Raw genomic sequence first — 19,555 nt, forward strand, 5'->3', positions numbered from 1 at the left:
CTGGCCCCCTCGTCCCCTCGCCCGCTTCGTGCTACCGAAAACACCCCTGGGCAACCAGCCACTCCTCCGGCGCTACGCGCCGTGAATACGGGGAAAGCGCAGGGGTATTCCTGGACATGGACGTGTCGGTATTAACCCAAAGCGTAATCGCCACGGCCACACCACTCCTCCGACCTCCGCGCGGCGATGCGGAGCAGAAGCAATGGAGGTGCTCAGCTCCAGCCGCTTCGCTAGGGCACTCCTCCCGAGCCTCCTCGACCCGGCGGCCTCCAGGCCCCTCAGCAAGCCCCCGTGCCGCCGGCCCCGCGGCGCCGTCCATACCCTAGCCTCCTCCGCCCACGGCCCCGCCGCCGATGCCGCCGCGCCGTCGCCGCCGTCGCTCGGCCGGCTCCTCGCCGCCGCGCTGCGGGGCGGCCGCGCGGGAGGGGAGCTCCCCGACCTCGCGGCCGCGGCCACGGCCACGGGCGGGCCCGGGATAGGGACGCTGCTCATGAGCACCACGGCGGCGGCGGTGACCAAGGCGCGGGAGAGCCCGTACCTGCTGGCGCTGGCGGCCAACCCGACCTTCGTGTCGGGGTTGGTCGCGTGGGCGGTGGCGCAGGCTGCCAAGGCCCTGCTCACCTCCGTCGTCGAGCGCCGGTGGGACCTGCGGATGCTCTTCAGCTCCGGCGGGATGCCGTCCTCGCACACCGCGCTGTGCACCGCGCTCACCGCATCCGTCGCGCTCTGCCATGGCGTCAGCGACGCGCTCTTCCCCGTTTGTCTCGGTTTTACTCTAATTGTTATGTACGATGCCACGGGCGTCAGGCGCCACGCCGGAATGCAGGCCGAGGTGAGCTCATGGTTCGGTTGCTTCCTTTTTATACAGTATCTTGCAATGTTTTGGTGGCATTATGCAATTCGTTTGGGGAAAATCTTGCTTTCGTTGAGCTAGTTTTGTAGTCTGAAGGAAACCCTGCAGCATGATGTTATTCTCATAGAGTATCAGAACGTGATGGCTACCATTGTTTTCTATCATTGCGATACTCTGCTAAGCGATAGTTAGTTGGTAGGATATCATGTTCAAGATGTGGATTTTTGTGTGATTGCCTGGACATCGTAATCCTGAAACAAACAGTTAAATCTGAGAGAATGGTTATTTGCTGGTCAGTGTGGCTTGGATTTTAGCAGTTTCAATTTCTGGATCTGTACCTCATCTGAGTTACTATGATACTGTTGTCAGCTCGTACTTTTTGTTTTTATGTCTTCTATCCACTGTGGTTTACTTGTTGGGGGTGATAATTCATAGTTGTGATGCCACTGTATGTAGTAATAGCTTGATATTCATCATTAAACGTTGGTGTTGTTGGCTTTGTCACAGGAAGTTTACAACTTCATCTTGGTAGCTTAGATCCATTACAGTGCACCTTAAACATGGAGTGCTGTGTTGTTTTGCTCACAGGGTTTTGTTGATCATATAGGCTAGCTCATATATTAAAGCCCTGTCATTTGGCAGTTTGCCTGGTGCATCACCTTTCAATAGCACACAGACTTGCCTGTGGCCTGATGAGCCTACATAGAAACAAGGCATTCCTGTTCTCAGTTAAATTTGCTGAGACTCCTTTTTGCCGATGATATTCAATATAAGACATTGCAACGGTCATCACTTGTGTTGTAGGGATTTCATAACAGTTACTGTATTTTGACAGCTGAACTATGTTTAGAGTAATCTTGACTATCTCTTGGGACATGCTCGAATCACATCAACCAAGCACGACATGATAGGTTATGATATGGTGCTTTTCCTAGATGCTACCCGCTGTGTGCTTTGAAGGAAGTTTAGCTCCTTGAATTTCATTGTTATTGTCACTAGATGTGTGCCTGTTGTATCTACCTTTTCTCATTTACTAATATGTGCATTATGATCACACAGGTACTCAATAAGATCGTTGAGGATCTGTTTGAAGGCCATCCGATTAGTGAAAGAAAACTTAAGGAGTTGTTAGGACATACTCCATCACAGGTATTTGCAGGAGCAATTTTAGGCATCTTGGTGGCCTGGTATTGCTGCCAAGGTTGTATTGTTCCCATTTGATGTTGTTATTGTATGGATGATCTAGAAATGAAACTATTCCATCACGTGGATTTTGCATGTAGCTTGATTAGTGTTCTGGAAAATATTTGATCTTCTTGACTAGCTTGATCATTGTTAAGAAGGTAACTATTGCCCTTCTTCTCTGGGATTTTCCTGTATATATGTAACCTCATAGTATGAAACGATCAAGATATCCATCCTTTCGAGTCTCATTGCCAAGTTGAGGCTCATTTTATTTATGATCCAATTGTTTCTATTTATCCTGTGGGATGTATGATATGAGTCATTCTATCACCGTTTGTGGACTTGAAGATACACATTTGTACATCAGGTATGTCACTTCACTAATACAAGAGTAACTTGATACAATTTGGGAAGAATTAGGCATTGTTTGGCACAGCTCAACTTCACTAGTAAAGCTGTTTTTTTAGAAAATAGCTTCATGAGCAACTTCCTAAATGAAGCTAAGCTATTTTGGAAAAAGTGTTTGGTAAATAGCCTCACCAACTACTTCTTGCATAGATGGGAGAAAGAAAGGAGGGAGAGAGCTGCAATAAGCTATTTTTTTTCAGCTTCATCTCACTCATATTTTGGTGAGAGGAGAAGAAAAAACAGCTTCATCCATGAAGCTGTTTTGTAAACAAGTATTTAGGAAAAAAAAACAGCTTACAACAGCTCATGAAGTTGTTGTGAGCTGTACTAAATCAGGAGTAGCAGCAAGAACAGCAAGGGAACATACAGGTCTCAGACACAGGACTCGACGAGGAAGACGAGTTCCGGTTCTTGTTCGATCCGGTATCTGGGCTGAGGTCTGCACCCAAGCCCATGTATCACGGCCCACCTTGCCTGGTACAGGACAAGGAAGCTGTAATTTTGGTGCTATGTTCCTGTTACGTATAATAAAGTGGACTTTGCTTTCTGTTACCACAGGTGGAACTCAAGGGAGGGTCTTGAGAGTGATGTCACGCTGAAGTCCTCAAGACCTCAACTGGCGTCGCGAGCATGCCGTTTTGGGGAGGCTAGTGCTGAGCCGTGCATATGAGCCTGTCAAAAGTGACACTGAAAGTACTATTTGTTAATTTATTGTAAAAAAAATGTTATTGACTAATAAAGAAATACTGTTTTGTTTTCTCATTATGGAGCGAGAATGAAGACCCTTCTTGGGGGGTGTTTGATTCAGGTTGTGAAAGTTTAACAGGTACTATAGTATTTTTGTTTTATTTGACAATTAGTATCTAATTATTAACTAATTAGGCTCAAAAGACTCGTCTCGTAAATTATTCTCTAGTTGTATTTTAGTTTCATAAATAGTATATATTTAGTACTCTATGAATATGTCTAAACATTCGATATGACGGACAAAAACTTTAACCGGTGAAACCAAACTAGCCTCGACCCACCTCTGGTTCAGCCTGGCCAACTAGGCTGGAGTGGCTGTGCCTGTGGGAATTTGGAGCATGTTTGGTTACAGGAAAAAAAAAGAAAGTCTATTTTTCCTCTCTCAACTATTGTTATATTTTACCATTGTTACTACGAAAACACACTTTTTCTATTTTTACACACTTTTAACTATTTATTAAAAACTATTTAACAAGTATAAACTTAGATAAATCTATAACTGAGTCATACATGATCCAATGAGTATACATGATCCAATGAGTAAAAATTTTATTACATCTCTAGCGTGAAATGATTAGCCCTAAGCCTGGGCATTCGGGTTACCCGATTTTTTCGGGACAAGTAATTCGGGTAATTCAAAATTCAGGTAATGAAAATTGTTACCCGATATTAGTCCCAAAAAAACATTACCCGCAATTTCGGGTACTCCGATAATTTGGGTTCGGGTATTTCTGATTTACCTGAATTTTCAGAAAACAACACACTACACCAAAAATTAATAGCAATTTATATATAATTTCAGCAGCAATTTATATAGAATCTCAATAGCATTTTGTAGTGAATAATATATTACTATTACTTGTTCAAACAAAGAGAATTATGTTCTAATAAATTGATAAGTTCTAATATTTAACTAACAACACATGATAAATACAAAGACAGACAAATATTTGGGTGATTCGGGTACCAGGGGATATTACCCGAATTACCCAAACTAATTTCGGGTAATCAAAATCAATATCCGAATTTAAGATTGGATACCTTGGGTTCGGGTAATTTGGGTTCGGATCCGGATAATTCGGGTACGTGTAATAGGTATCGGGTAACTTGCCCAGGCTTAATTAGCCCGTCATAAATTGTTTATCACGATTGGATCACAAAACCTATAGATCTAAAGCTGCAATAAAAACTTTATATTGAAATATATAATATGTCCACTCTGTAGATTTACTCACGTAGAGTCTAACAATATTAGATTTTTTGTTTTATAATTTTCTTATGATTTAGTATGATTTTTTAAAAAATAGTCAAAACAAACATAAATGAAAAAGGAGAAAATCCGTCAAAGGAAACAGCCCTAGGTTCACGTGTATGGATTTGAGAGACGAGGGAGGAGTTGCGTCTGGTTTTTTATGGAGAAAAAACTGACTTTTGTGAAATTAATAGATAAAAAATGGATCTGTCTAGCTGCTTTGTCTTTCTTACGACAGGGATGTGTTGCCCTGCCGTGCAACTTGGGAATTAAGGGCATGGTTGATTCTTTTATTAGCTTGCCTTGTCTAGGTCGGCAAGGCTAGTTATAGAAACATGGAAAACATGTCAGCATAGACTACAAGGGTAAGGCTATCTCCAACAGGGAGACCTATTTGGAAACCCAAACCTAAAATGGGTCTCCAACACAATACCTGTAGCCTCCAACAGAGTACCCATACAGAAGACCTAATTTGGGTACCAGGAGAGGCATAACCCAAATTTGGGTATCCTCTCTCCTCGAGACCCATTTGCAGAGAGTGTTGTCTTTTAGGTCTTGTTGTTGGAGAAGACTAAAAATAGATATGGAACCTTTTACCCGTAGCGCTACCCAAAGGACAAATGGGTCTTGTATTTTGGGTGACGATTGTTGGAGATAGTCTAACCAAATATATGTCTTTCTTTAGTTTCTAGCTTGACAAGACAAAGTAACAATAAAGTAGTAAAAGATTATTCAAGCAATCCCTAAAAGTCGTCGTGGCTGCCGCCTGGCGGCCATGCACAGCTTCTCTGAGTCTGACATGATTTTGGGTCCGCTCTGCTGACAAATTGAAAACAACGACTTCCCGGCGTGCGTGCATGTGTCCCTATCCGGCCGCAGCTTCCTGAAGTGCAGTACAGCGCCGTTGACGACGAGCAGACACCAACGTCGCGGTCCATGATCTCCCGAGTTTGACATTGCCGAACCCGAAGCTTTTTTTATTACTATTATTAAAGCAAGCAGTCACTCAGATGGCTGTCTAGTGTCTACTGTGATACCTAGAGAAAATGCTTCAAACACAGTAGCCCACACGCTCCAGTGTCCAACACGATTTCCCGTCCACCAACCAAGGCCTTGTATATTTTACAAAATGTTTCAGATTCTCAGTCACGTCGAATTTTGTGGCACATGCATGAAACATTAAATATAGATAAAAAATAACTAATTAGACTAGTCTTAATGTATAGTTTCATGACACAGTTACCAAGACTATAAACTAGGTAACCGAGCCATATGAGTTTTATGGGGATGAAACTCCTCTCTCATCTGATGAAAACTATGATTCTGCCAAATCAGCATTTTTGCTTATGTGGTATCCTATTTAATGTGCATGACACTCTCATGAAACATGCATTGAGACTGGCCTTACACAATTTACATGTAATTTATGAGGCAGATCTTTTGAGTGTAATTAGTCTATAATTAAATAATATTTATCGAATCTTGCGGCCCGTGCAGAAGTCACCTCCTCACCGAACATAAGTCTCTATATCCCATCTTGATCGACCATAATTTATGGAGAGAATTCTCTCGTCCTCACTTAAACCTATAACAATTCTTTTATTGCCATCGAAAAATATAGACTTCCCTCACTGCCATCCATTTACAATTTTTATCCTCTCACTGCCATTATCATTACATGAACAAGTCTATATATTTCCTTGATTGTCATCTATATAGATAATTTGTTTCCTTAGGTGCCACTGAGAAAACAAAACACCAAGGTGTTTGTTACACAGGACTAAAAATTCTTGAGCACCATTGATAACTAAACTTTATCACATTTTATAGTCTGGGTTTGATAGTATGTTTAAGCAATTATTTTGCTGGACGAATTAAATTTAAGTTCAGTTCGGCACTATCTCTACATATATAATTTTTATTTTATCTCTATATATTAAAAAAGAAAAAAATCTGCATCCTCCCCTGTTCAAAGTCTGAAAACAGCGCATCTCTTCACATCAAGCATGATCCATCTCCGAGTACTTTCCTAAAACATGAAATTCGTAGCTTTACTGTTTTCATATGTCGTAGACACATTCACTTGTTTAATTCACAAATGAAGCAGATTAGATATTAATTATGACTAATTAATATTATATTAATATTTGACGATGGAGAAATGCAAGAGTATCAGATCGGAGAGAATTATAATGGAAACATATAATATAAAGCTACGAACACCTTGTAAATTAAACTTAAATAATCTGATGAAATCAATAAATCTGACAAAAATATAAAAACCTTGTTTAGATCATCCAAAAACCTAAAACTTTTCAAGATTCTCCGTCACGTCGAATCTTACGGTACATGCATAGAGCATTAAATATAGACGAAAACAAAAACTAATTGCACGAATCTTTTTGAACCTATTTAGTCTATAGTTAAATATTAAATATCAAATACAAACAAAAGTGCTACAGTATCAAAATCTTTAAAAAAATTTGAAACTAAACAAGGCCAAAGATAGAATCGTGATTCTAAAATCACTACGTTAAATTTAGTTTTTCTTTAAAAAAATCTCTAGGGTATTTAAAACTCTTTATTTTTTCCCACGCGAAGGCCTTCAAAACTCTTTACATTAAGTAGTATATTTATAACGAGTTCGTAAACAAATCCGCTTGCATCATCCTTAGGGTATGTACAACAGAGAGACAACTGCTGCCTATAAATTTTTGAAATTTACAACACTGACAGACAGCTAAATAGATAGCTCATACAACCCAGAGACAACTACTGTTTGTTTGGTTTTCTACAAATCATTTAATGCTTATATGTAGCCATGATCAATCATGAATATCATTTCTATATAATTGCTAATTGATGCAAAACAAATCCTTCAAAATCATATATTATATATAATGTAATATAATATATTTTATTAAAAATCAAATATAACATACGCTTTCTTCCCCATAAATCAAATATGGCATTCGTTAGTTGTCAATGATTTAGATTATATATTTATGGATTAAAAAAACCAAAAAATAATAGAGATCTTTAACCTTATCCCTTCGTTTCTTCAGGTGCAGCCATACATTCAATGGAATATTCGATTAATACCGTCTTTCACCTCTCCATCCTATCTCCCTCTCACATCTCTCCCGCCTCACCCTAGACATGGCCGAAAAGGGGAGGTGAGCTACGGGCAGCTTGATGTGCAACGAAAGCTGCACAACAGAAGAAGGTGATTCCTTTTCATTGACGCACCACGTCTTCGTAGTGGATCTGAGATCCTAGACAGTGGCGGACGATTAGCCTGGGAGCACGAGCCCAAGGTGGCGCCTGGCGAGACGACGGCAGGACCCTCTCTCATTTCTCCTTATTTAGGCTCTTGGAGATGAAAATTTTTGGCTATCACATCGGATGTGTCGGAAGGATAGATTGGAGATGATTTTTTTTTGCCACATCAGAAGTGTCGAAAGGATGTCAGGAGGGGGTTTTAGAAACTAATAAAAAAAACAAATTACATAGCTCGTCTGGAAACTGCAAGACAAATCTATTAAGCATAATTAATTTGTCATTAGCACATGTGGGTTACTGTAGCACTTAAGACTAATCATGGACTAATTAGGCTTAAAAGAATCGTCTCGCAATTTTCAACCAAACTGTGTAATTAATTTAATTTTTTATCTACATTTAATGTTCTATGCATGTGTCCAAAGATTTGATGAGATGGATGAAAATTTTTTAGGTGGGAAACTAAACAGGGCTAATCGACTGTATGACAGTATATAGACAACATATTAATTACCGTTGTACGTGCCCTTAAAGCAAGTATTATAGTGGGCTGTAAGTCGCCTAAATGCTGATGTGGAGGAGAGATGAGAGGATAGAGAAGAGAAGCAGATTGTAAACTTACAGCCAGCTTAGACGTAGAAATCAAGAAACTTTGTGAGAGAGATAAGTGGACCATATATTAAAAGTAAATAGCTAAGAAGGCTACAAGTAACTCTATCAGCAAATACACTGTATTAAACTTGTATTATTAAACTTAGCTCACCGCGTGGCGATCATTTCCCACAGGCCGGGTTCGTTTCGTTGCACCTGTCGCGCTCTCGGCGCCCAGCAGGGTCCACGCCATCGCCAACTGTGCGTGAGCGCCGCGAGAAAAGATTCATCTCGCGATTTATAAGAAACTGTGTAATTAGTTTTTGTTTTCGTCTAAACTTAATACTCCACGCAGAAATCTTGAATTTTTTTTAACTAAACAAGGCCTTTGTTCTTTTGGTGGTGGTGGTGGGGGGGTGGGGGGGGGGGGCGTGCGTCCGATCTCTGACTCGAAAGTCGCTTCGCTATAAAAGGGCCTTGTTTACTTCCCGAAAAATTTTGCAAAATTTTTCACATTCCCCGTCACATCGAATCTTTAGACGCATGCATGAAGTATTAAATATAGACGAAAATAAAAACTAATTGCACAGTTTGGTCGAAATTGACGAGACGAATCTTTTGAGCCTAGTTAGTCCATAATTGGACAATATTTGTCAAATACAAACGAAAATGCTACAGTGTCTATTTCCCAAAATTTTTCAGAACTAAACAAGGCCAAGATCGATCGCGGACGCGCGACTCCGATCCAGGGACACAGACAGACAAAAGTGAGAGGCGTGGACACGGGACTCGAGGGAGACAGCGCGCGCGCTAGTAGGCAGTGGCGTGGCGTGGCGTGGCGTGGCGCGAGAACACACGACGACTTCCTCGGCGCGCGCACCAAGTTTCAAGGTCTCCTCGGCTCCTCGCCGTCGCCGCCCTACCGAATCTCTTTACTACCTCTGGAACGGTCGGCAGCGGCTGCATAGCCTCGTGCCGCGTGGGCCGCCGGCCGTCGCACAGGCACAGCGCGTCGTCGCGTCCCGATCGAGCGGTCGCTCGCTCGCCCGCCCGGCCCGGGCGCCCGCGCGCCGCCGGCGCGATGGGCTGCGCGTCGTCCAAGCAGTTCGGCAGGAGCGCGTCGTCGGCGCACGAGGATCCCGCCGTGCTGGCGTCCCAGACCTCATGTGAGCATCTCTCCCGCCCCTCCTCACCGGCAACGACCGGCGCCGCCCCGATTGCGTGACGCTGACTGACCCCGTCTGCTGCGGTTGCTTGTGTGGCAGTCACGGTGAACGAGGTGGAGGCGCTGTACGAGCTGTACAAGAAGCTGAGCTTCTCCATCGTCAAAGACGGGCTCATCCACAAGGTGGGGGAACTGGGGATCCACCGACACATGGATCCATCTCCACTCCATTCCATTTCCTGGTTTCTGATAGAGAGATTGTGCCGCTGACGAATTGGAGTCTGTGTGGTGTTTGGTTTGGTCGATCAGGAGGAGTTTCAGTTCGCCTTGTTCAGGAACAGCAAGAGAGCGAACCTCTTCGCGGACAGGGTAAGCGTCTCATTCCCATTTTCGCACTTACAAGAGGAAACTGAGCTCGTGTTCACTGTGGTAGGTCTTCGATCTGTTCGATCTCAAACGGAACGGAGTCATCGATTTCGAGGAATTCGTGCGGTCGCTCAGTGTGTTCCACCCTAACGCAGATACATCGGAGAAGACAGCGTGTATGAACTGTCTGATCTCTGTCTTTCATTCATCTTCTCCTCATGCATTACAGCATTAGGCCATCTGGCCATGTTTGGAACGATGGATTTGTTTTTATCTCTCTTCTATAAATCCTGCGCTTTTCGCGTGAAATTCCAACACGATTCCAAAATCCAAATGGCTACATCGACAAAGAAGGAATTGACATGTTCGATTTGGATTTCTTATCATCTATGCAGTCGCGTTCAAGCTGTATGATCTAAGAGGGACAGGTTACATCGAAAAAGAAGAGGTGATCGTTCATGCATTCTCTTATACTACGTTCCAAAAAAACAAAACAAAGCAATCGGGGTGTATGCCTTAATGATCCGAAAAAAACATAGTTTGTTTGGTTCTGATTACATAACGATTTTGTTCTTTGACACAGCTCAGAGAGATGGTCTTGGCACTGCTTGACGAGTCTGATCTCTGCCTTTCAGATAGCACCGTTGAGACGATTGTCGATAATGTAATTGATATACTGCTACTCATCAAGTGTTTGTTCGCAAAAATCTCATTTTTATTCTAGCATAACATGATTGTGCTGCTCTGTTTGGATTGGAGTGTAGACATTCAGTCAAGCGGACTCGAATGGGGACGGCAGGATAGATCCTGAAGAATGGGAAGAATTCGTGAAGAAGAACCCGGCAACATTAAGAAACATGTCTCTCCCCTATTTGCAGTGAGTAGCGCATCTCCCCTGTAGAACGTTGTTATTCTTATCCATTCCTTTTTTTTTTAAAAAAAAAGAAGAAGAGAGGATCTGATTACTTTTGAATTATTGTTGATTGTTCAGGGACATTACCATGTCATTTCCGAGCTTCATAATGCATTCAGAAGCCAGTGACTGAAGTATTTGAGTACAGCTGCGTACACAGTTCCATCAGCTCTGTTGTGCCTTAGTTAGCTCCTGAGTTTCTTGGAGCCTACACAGCCTAGTCCATGGCACGAGGCACCGGAGCAAGTTCAGAATGTAGCTGCAACGGAGTGCATGAGAGTTGCTGCCACACGCTGCAGCCTAACAAGATGGTGACGAAAATTCATCTGAATGTTAAGTTTCAGATGGTAAGCAGGCAATGAATTCCTCGGTATCCAAACATCGTGGAGGATCCTACGTTAAAGAAAATATTGCAGAGGATCAACAAGTCTGTTCATCGAAGCAGACAAGCAGTGCCTGAGTTCAGAAGTTAGCTGCCCACTACTGAGATGCTTTCGTCTTGCGTATAGTTGTAATTGTAACAAGGAAAGAATAACTTGTGGAGACTTGGTATTGTTGATGAACTTTACTACTTTAGTACCTAAGTAGTTTTTAGCTGCTCAGGTATTTTCATCTTACTTGGCTGCATCCAATTGAAGCTAGGGTTCCGGTAAGGAGTGGTTTTCAGTGCAATTTCATCTTTTTTTAATTAAAAATTTTGGTGGTAAAGTTTTTAAACCATGGAAATTAGTTTTAGCCTTCTAAAATTCAGAGAAAAATCTTAGATAGATTGGGGCACGAGAAATATAAATAAAATATTTAAAACTCATGAAAAATATCTGTAGAATCTTCCAAACTAGATTTGGGTCTAAGATATTGGGAATATGCAAAATAATATATAATGGCTATACATGTTGTATAAACTTACAACAACAAAATGAGATTCAACAAGTATTAGTGTAACATACATTAGTGCTGAATGTAATCGTGCATGCTAGTTTCATTTCGTGGTTTTTTTTTGTTTTGGAAATATTTTAAAATGCGTTTATACACCAATGAAGGATTTTTTTATTTCCTAGTTTTTTTTCATTTTTCTAGAGATAAATATATATATTTTGGAAGCTTCAAAATATGTTTTCACAAGTTCAAAATATTCTATTTGGACTTATTGTATCCGAATATATCTTTAGTATTTGTCTCAAAATTTTAGAGTTAGAAACATTTTCATGGCTTAAAAAACTTACAAGCCGTTTACAAGTTTTTGTAATTAAAGGGGGTAAACATCGTATTAAAAACCACTTCTAACAAAGGTAGCGAGGTAATTTAAATGATTTTAGAAGTTGAGAGGATAAGATGTCCGGTTTTAAAGTTTGAGAGGATAAGATGTCCAGATAGGTTCAAGTCCAAAAATAAAACTTTGAAGTAAGTAGGGCCTGTGCCCTTCCTGGGTCATACGGGCTTCGCATGGGCCCCGATGGGAAAGTCTGTACAAGAGCCATGGGCCATGGCGTATCCAAACACACAGTTTTCTCTGGGCCTTGTTTAGTTCCCAGAAAATTTTACAAAAAAAAATTTCAGATTCTCAGTACCTGGAAAGAAAGAAAAGGTAAAAGCATCACCGCTCTATTTATTTTTTTCAGAGATAGAGATATAAAGAGGGAGAAAGTACATCTACATCCCTTTCACAGTTTCACTGTTTTAATTTAGTGCCCTGCGATTTTTGTACAGCCCTGGAGATATCGAAGCCCCCTGTGACACTGATACCAGCAACAGCAGTAAAACACCGTCCTTACTACTGCCACTGTAGAGTAGAGGATCACACAGCCTTGACAAAACGCTGCAGCCTCCGGCGCGCGCGAAAACAGCCATGTCTTGGCGGCGCGTACGGGCTCGCCGAATCTGAGCGCGATATCACGTTGTGCAGTGATGTACTCAGGCCTTGTATACTAGTTCGCAAAAAAATGGTTTTTGTTATTATAGCATTTTCATTTTTATTTGACAAACATTGTCCAATCATGGAGTAACTAACTCAAAAGATTCATCTGCAATTAGTATTTATTTTTATCTATATTTAATACTTCATGCATGCGACTAAAGATTCGATGTGACGGAGAATCTTGAATTTTTTTGCGAACTAAACAAGGCCTCAATCCATTCGAAATTATAAAAGGTTTAACTTTTATAACACCAAAATTTAACCACTCGTCTTATTCAAAAATTTATGTAAAATATCACTTTTTTATCGTAGCTTGGTTTATTAATAAACGTTTTTCGATAATGACTTAAATTTGACTATTTTTACACAAATTGTTTGAATAAGACGAGTGATTAAATTTAAGATAAAATAGTCAAACGTCTTATAATTTGAGATAGAGAGAGTAGTAGGGAGCCGCAGCTATGAATCCCGTATCCCGGGCCTTCTTCACAGAACGATGCATGGATGGAGACGCTCTGCAGCTAGCTACAATGGGGGCCGGGGCCGGCCAACCACAGCTGCGCGAACTTGACCTTAGAGACGCTTTGAAGGACCTCCAACGGCGTCACGTCCCCCTTCACCACCACCTTCTTGCTCTCTAGATCCACCTCGAACCATGTCACGCCTGCAAGCACCAATGTTACCGGATAAGCTATACATCCATGGTCTACCATAAAAACATCTTTAATTTAGTGTGCCCTAGCAATTACGTATAGAGGGGCTGAGTCTAATGTTCCTTTTATGGAATCGGCCATGTCTAATATGCTCAGCAAAAAAAGGACCATAATAGTATTTTTCTTGCTAATTAAGAAATTCTTTATACGAGCGGTTCCCACCACTGTGGCCCTAGGAATCCTCTTCGACCACATCTCTATTTTTTTTTACAAAATAGACATTATAGCACATTCGTTTGTATTTGATAAATATTGTCCAATCATGGACTAACTAAGTTCAAAAGATTCGTCTCGTAAATTACAGACAAACTATGCAATTAGCTAATATTTTTATCTATATTTAATGCACTATACATGCACCACAAGATTCGATGTGACAGAGATTCTAAATTTTTTTGAACTAAATAAGGCCCTAATGAGCATCGTATATGTACGACAAGTCCCACGCATATTGGAAGGAGAACGGAGCGGGAGAGATAAAAACTAGAGAGAGTTGAAAAAGAAAAAAAAAGAGGTGCACTGAAGAACAGGTCTCGCGTGTCATAAAACAAGTACTCTCCATTCCAAATTATAAAACATTTGACTTTTTTATCATAAATTTGACCATTCGTCTTATTTAAAAAATTTATACAAATATAGTAAAAAATTAAGCTATTTTTGAAAAACTTTTGTTAATAAACCAAGCCACGAAGAAATGATATTTTGTACAAAATTTTGAATATAAGACGACTAGTCAAACTTAATGTAAGAAAAGTCAAACGTCTTGTAATTTAGAATGGATTGAGTAAGAGCCAAGTTTTAGCCATTTAGATGATATATTGCTAAAATAAGGCGGAAAAATCAGAGCTCTATGAAAAGAGAAGAAAACCTAATTTAGGTCCAAGTTATCAACAGAGATCTATTTGTTTAATTAAGATGAACTATTTTGGTCTCCAGCATTCACACTTCACAGGGAACAAGTAGCCGTTTAGTACAGAAAACTTCTGCTTTCACCCCGGTCTAGTATTTGTCAGGAGATCGGTCTTGTTTAGTTCACCCAAAAATCAAAATCTTTTTAAGATTTCCGTAACATCGAATCTTACGCCATATGCATGGAGTATTAAATATAGACAAAAATAAAAACTAATTGTACAGTTTATTTGTAAATCACGAGATGAATCTTTTAAATATAGTTACTTTATGATTGGAATAAGTAACAACTAGTAGTACTAACCGCCTGTGGAGACGCTTAGTGCGGAAGTAACGCCCGGTGCGTTTTCTCCCTCTCTCTTTCTCCTTCCTCTCTCCCCCATCGAACAGATCTCGCCGCCGCCGCCCAGCCGCTCTCTGGCCCCTTCCCTCTCGGTCCCGACGTCCTCGCCGCACCGGGTAGGGAAAGGGGCCCCCACCTTCCCTCCCTCCTGTACAGCCTTTAGGAGCCCTGCGATGGGGTCTCCCCTGGTGGTCGCCTTCGCCGTCGCCGTCGTTGTCTCTGCTGCTGCAGCTCCCGTCGCCGGCGAGACTCCTACCAAGGTACGTTTAAATAAAATAAACCTGCTCCTCCACAGCTCGATCTACCCCTCCCTCTCTTCCACCTCGCCATCCTCGCGCCACCCTCCAGATCTGTGCTCGGCCTCCCCCTTCTCTTCCACCTCGCCTTCTTCGCGCCAACCCCCAGATCTGTGCTTCTCCGACCCGCATCCACCGCGTTCCGCCTCCGCCTTCTCCTCTACTATGCAGCCATCGCACCTGCCGATCTGGACAGCTCTTCTTGCGGCGTTGTCGCGTCAACTTCGTCTCCACCGGGATCCCGACTTGGAGCTCCATCTTCTTCCCCCAGCGACGGCAACAACCTTATTCTTCGGTCACTCGGCGCATGCTTCAACACCGGCTCCGTCGCCCCACCCTCAACCGACGCTTGGCGCGGCCTTCCACCTGGGTGTATGCGTCTTCGGCGCCTCTACGACCCCCCACCGGCGAATCCGTCGTCGTCAACGCCTTCGTTGTAGCTGTCATGCTTATCCGGTCTTTGGACCCAGATGTAATTTGGTCTTCCTTAGAGGAACTTTCTGTAAAATGGCTGCTTATAATATATAATATATGAAGTTGTCAAAAAAAAACAACTAGTAGTACTATAGTAGTGCGTGGCGTCTGAATGGCCAATGGAATTGGGCTGGCCAATGCCCAATGGATGTGATGCTACATGCTAGACATCCGCAAGTGACATGTGCGCAGGACAGACAGTCAATGTTGGGTGGGCCTGGCCCACGGGTGGCCAAGGCCCAAGGGGCCAGGGCAATGTACATGTACGTGGATGGGAGCAGCCGGCACCCGATGCGATTTGATCGCTGACGAGACCAACAAACTGGTGAATGGTGATACAGTACTAGTGACGTTGCATGAAGAACCATGCATCCCCCGCCGTAGCATGCAACAGTCGTATTTAGGCATCGAGGACTTGTTTAGTTAGGAAAATTTTTTTGGTTTTCGAAAATATAGTACTTTCATTTTTATTTGATAAACATTATCCAATTATGTAGTAACCAGGTTTAAAAGATCCATCTCGCGATTTACATATAAACTGTGCAATTATTTTTTAATTTTGTCTATATTTAGTGCTTCATACATGTGCCGCAATATTCGATGTGATGGAAAATTTTGAAAAGTTTTTAGTTTTTGGGGTGAACTAAACAAGACCCCACTGCAGGAGTAGTGGTGTACGTACATACTGGTGTACGTACATACAGTGGTACCCATTAGCGGATCCAGGCCTAAGGCCACTAGGGCCTTGGCCCTAGTCATGATCTATATAATCTAGGTACATTTTAATAATAGTTATCATTTGTTTCTAAAAAAATAGTTATTTTATTAGAGTTTATTTTAACAACTTTTAAACTAGCAACTAGCCCACATAGATAAGGAAATGACACCTCTCTTATTGTTTCGTTCTAGTCTTAGTCTCAACCCTCTCACTCTGATGCTCGCTCACTCACGTCGCCGCTTGTAGCAGGTGCCCGTTGTCTGCTAGTGCCTTATTGTGTCGTTGTCCTATGAGTAGGCGACCACCAACGTCTATCAGCTGATGATTCCATTCCTATGCCATGGCCACAAGATGTTTGCCTTATCTGATGGTGTATTGTCATCGTTGGACAAAGAAATGATCGTGAAATACTAGGATTCATCTATGCGCAGGCCGTAAGACCACACATATATTATGATTACGGTATACTCCCTCTAACCCATTGAAAGTATCATTTTTTATTTTGAGACTTCTTATTTGACCGTTCGTCTTATTTAAAATTTTTATATAATATTATTTATTTTGTTATGAATTGTTTTGTCAATAAAAATATTTTAACAATATTTATTTATTTTACTATTTGTATAGAAAATTTGAATAAGAGGAACGACTAAATAAAAATTCTAAAAGTTAAAAACGACACTTTTAATAGAATGAAGAGAGTAGTTTTTAATTTTTCGCTAGGAGAATTCGGCCCTAGTTTTGAGGGAATCCTGGGTCCGCCACTGGTACCACACACGTACTGCAGCTGCATTCAGTGCAAAGCTCTCCAGCCAAATAAATTGCCTCTGTTCGTGCTTCCACCATCAATTCGGTCGAATAAATAGAATATAGATGACGTCCTGTGCAGCTGTGCTACCGAAGATCTGGATTGATTTTTCTTTATGGTGGAAATTGAAAGATTGATAGTAGTGGTAGTACTCTTCTCTGTGTTAAAAAAAAAATCGTACTTCCTCTGGCAGGAAAAGATTGCAACGATAGGTTGCCTACTTGCATGCCAAATAAAGTAGTTTAAGTTTGACAAAGTTTTTTAGTGAACAACATCAGTAGTTATGGCTCTAAATTAATTTATATAAAAATATATTTCGTAATTATTATAATGCTAAGTCACAAAAAAAGACGACTGGATCAAGCTTAAATACTCCTTCCTTCGTGTAAACAATGGAATTCTATAATAACCGAGTCAATATATTGATGATATTAAATAAATGTCGTTAGATTTATTTAAATATACTATTCCATAATTGACATATTTTGTGTCATATTATTGACACTCTTCTGTAATTTGATCAAATTCTAGATAATTTGTCTACAAAATAAACGGAGGGAGTACCCTTTTACTCTTATTCAGGGCCTTGTTTAGTTCCTAAAAAATTTTGCAAAATTTTTTTAGATTTCCCATCACATCGAATCTTTAGACGTATGCATGAAGTATTAAATATAGACAAAAATAAAAACTAATTGCACAGTTTCGTCGGAATTGACAAGACGAATCTTTTGAGCCTAATTAGTTCATGATTAGACAATATTTATTAAATACAAACAAAAGTGCTACAGTATCGATTTCTCAAAAAATTTTGGAATATACAGAGGGCCTTGTTTAGTTTCGAAAAGTGAAAAGATTTCGGTACTGTAGCACTTTCGTTTGTTTGTGACAAATATTATCTAATCATAGACTAACTAGGATCAAAAGATTCGTCTCGTGATTTACAGCTAAACTGTGTAATTAGTTTTTGTTTTCGTCTATATTTAATATTTCATGCACGTGCCACAAGATTCGATGTGACGGAAAATCTTGAAAACTTTTTAGTTTTTAGGGTGAACTAAACAAGGCCTAGAAGAAGATACTCCTAACCGTACTGGAAACTACCGTAGCAGGTACCTTGCCTTGGCGTGCAGGGGCGGCAGGGCAAGGTGTGTGGTCTCTTTCAAAATGGGAACCATAAATTATTCAGCAGTCCTATACAATACAGAGTATCTGACGATTGAGGGAATCAGGGAAACACAAGGCAGGTCAGCTTTGACCGAGAAGGGCCGTGGCTTTATCTGACAAAATGTGTTTGACATGAATCTGGCCTCATAGTAGTTCAGAAATTGAGATCAGTGACTGGCATACTACGAATCAATGCAAACACACTTGCATTGCAGTGGAAGACCGATCCAGTGAAATGTTGCGATAGATAGATGAGTAAGTACCTTCCATCTTGGAGATGTGCTTGTGAACCTTCCTGGCGCAGCCGTTGCAGTGCATGGACACCCTCAGCTCCACCGTCTGCATGCATCGCCGATCATCAGGAAAAGAAAGACAGGCAGTGTTGCAACTAATTAACCATGCATGGATGTAGAATGACGGTGGCAGTACCTTGGGTTGCAGATGGAAGCCGAGCGTCCCTGCCCCATCGACGAGGTCCTTGAGCCGCCGCTGCCGGTGCTGCTGCTGGTGGTGGTCGCTCGCCTTCACCACCAGCGCCGCCCTCTGGATGGCCTCCTCCTCGTCGTCCTCCAGCGCGCGGACGCACACGCAGGTGCTCGTGCACAGGGACAAGGAGAAGCAGTCCAGCAGCACCCTGCCAATGCGCGGCCGCCTCATCGCCGCTCTTTTGCTCTCTGTGCCGCCTCAAGCGATCGACGAAGCAAACGCCGCAGTGGTGTACCGATCGATCGATCTCTTTCTTAAGAAGGAGGAGGAGGAGGAGGAGGAGGAGGAGGAGGAGGAGGAGGAGGTGGTGGTGGTGGTGGTGGGGAGGCAGTGGTGTTCTCCTTCTCCATGCGATTCTCTGTCGTCGAGATCTAGGTAATACTAATAGTTATGGCCATGGTAAATGAAGGCCTGCCGGTACACAAACTAGCTGCACAGTCGCCATGGGCCGCCAGCACCACACTACCCTCTGGTTCTGGCCGTGGCAACTGGCAAGGGAGGATCTCGGCGAGCTGCAGGTACACGAGGGAGCAGTAGGGACTAGGGAGACCTACCCCTAGCTACCTTGCAGTACGTACTCTGTACTAGCAGCACCAACAGTGGCGACCGGCCGGCTCAGTATCGGGCTACGTAAGTACGTCTCGTCCTTCAAATACACTCAAGAGCAGTTTAAATTAATCACGAGCTGATTAAGGATTAAGGATGACAGCTATTTCTGCAGCTAGGTAGCGGGGACAAGCTGCCGATCTCCCCATGTGACAATGTGCTGCCACAATATACTGTATACATCAATAGCGCATCGCAATTGTTGGTTTTCATCATGCATGCACGGCCTCGAAACTGGACTCGATCGATCGGTGATGCCGCACTAGATGACAGCGGCTCAATCATTGAGGCTCTTATATATATATAATAAAAGGAGGGATCATATCATGCCGGCGGCGGCGGTCGGCGGACGACAGTGTTGCCA

The 19,555-nt window shown here is 42.1% G+C and overlaps 3 protein-coding genes across 5 annotated transcripts; 2 read left to right on the forward strand and 1 right to left on the reverse strand.

Annotated features, from left to right (window-relative positions):
* LOC8068977 (uncharacterized membrane protein YuiD) lies at positions 147 to 2,321 on the forward strand. 2 transcript variants are annotated; one of them, XM_021446868.1, is made up of 2 exons: positions 147 to 843; positions 1,913 to 2,321. In XM_021446868.1, the coding sequence occupies exons 1-2, from the start codon at positions 203 to 205 to the stop codon at positions 1,983 to 1,985; spliced, it is 714 nt and encodes a 237-aa protein (XP_021302543.1). In that variant the 5' UTR covers positions 147 to 202; the 3' UTR covers positions 1,986 to 2,321. The 2 variants fall into 2 exon arrangements, with proteins under 2 accessions (XP_021302543.1, XP_002440134.1); XM_002440089.2 differs by having other exon boundaries at positions 151 to 832.
* LOC8061055 (calcineurin B-like protein 4) lies at positions 9,068 to 11,371 on the forward strand. Its single transcript, XM_021447208.1, has 8 exons — positions 9,068 to 9,481; positions 9,581 to 9,663; positions 9,790 to 9,849; positions 9,914 to 10,022; positions 10,242 to 10,294; positions 10,430 to 10,510; positions 10,611 to 10,723; positions 10,838 to 11,371. The coding sequence occupies exons 1-8, from the start codon at positions 9,397 to 9,399 to the stop codon at positions 10,890 to 10,892; spliced, it is 639 nt and encodes a 212-aa protein (XP_021302883.1). The 5' UTR covers positions 9,068 to 9,396; the 3' UTR covers positions 10,893 to 11,371.
* Positions 12,900 to 19,244, reverse strand: LOC8061056 (heavy metal-associated isoprenylated plant protein 35). Of its 2 annotated transcripts, XR_002447407.1 has the most exons (4): positions 18,529 to 19,244; positions 18,363 to 18,438; positions 14,601 to 15,435; positions 13,208 to 13,338 (listed from the first exon to the last, which is right to left on the reverse strand). XR_002447407.1 is itself a non-coding variant. In XM_002441391.2 (3 exons), exons 1-3 carry the CDS (start codon positions 18,754 to 18,756, stop codon positions 13,196 to 13,198), a joined length of 447 nt encoding a protein of 148 aa, XP_002441436.2. In that variant the 5' UTR covers positions 18,757 to 19,222; the 3' UTR covers positions 12,900 to 13,195. The 2 variants fall into 2 exon arrangements, 1 of the variants encoding a protein (XP_002441436.2); XM_002441391.2 differs by lacking the exon at positions 14,601 to 15,435 and having other exon boundaries at positions 12,900 to 13,338; positions 18,529 to 19,222.

Source organism: Sorghum bicolor, chromosome 9 (assembly GCF_000003195.3).
Source record: "Sorghum bicolor cultivar BTx623 chromosome 9, Sorghum_bicolor_NCBIv3, whole genome shotgun sequence".
In the NCBI taxonomy this organism is placed as follows: Eukaryota; Viridiplantae; Streptophyta; class Magnoliopsida; order Poales; family Poaceae; genus Sorghum; species Sorghum bicolor.

Excerpts from the sequence above, each read along its gene's own strand:
- LOC8061055 (XM_021447208.1), top strand. The coding sequence starts at position 9,397 with ATGGGCTGCGCGTCGTCCAAGCAGTTCGGCAGGAGCGCGTCGTCGGCG. Across the intron at positions 9,482-9,580 it reads GCTGGCGTCCCAGACCTCAT|TCACGGTGAACGAGGTGGAG; the intron begins GTGAGCATCTCT and ends CTTGTGTGGCAG. Across the intron at positions 10,295-10,429 it reads GTTACATCGAAAAAGAAGAG|CTCAGAGAGATGGTCTTGGC; the intron begins GTGATCGTTCAT and ends TCTTTGACACAG.
- LOC8068977 (XM_002440089.2), top strand. The coding sequence starts at position 203 with ATGGAGGTGCTCAGCTCCAGCCGCTTCGCTAGGGCACTCCTCCCGAGC. Across the intron at positions 833-1,912 it reads ACGCCGGAATGCAGGCCGAG|GTACTCAATAAGATCGTTGA; the intron begins GTGAGCTCATGG and ends ATGATCACACAG.
- LOC8061056 (XM_002441391.2), bottom strand. The coding sequence starts at position 18,756 with ATGAGGCGGCCGCGCATTGGCAGGGTGCTGCTGGACTGCTTCTCCTTG. Across the intron at positions 18,439-18,528 it reads GCTTCCATCTGCAACCCAAG|ACGGTGGAGCTGAGGGTGTC; the intron begins GTACTGCCACCG and ends CGATGCATGCAG. Across the intron at positions 13,339-18,362 it reads GCACATCTCCAAGATGGAAG|GCGTGACATGGTTCGAGGTG; the intron begins GTACTTACTCAT and ends TGGTGCTTGCAG.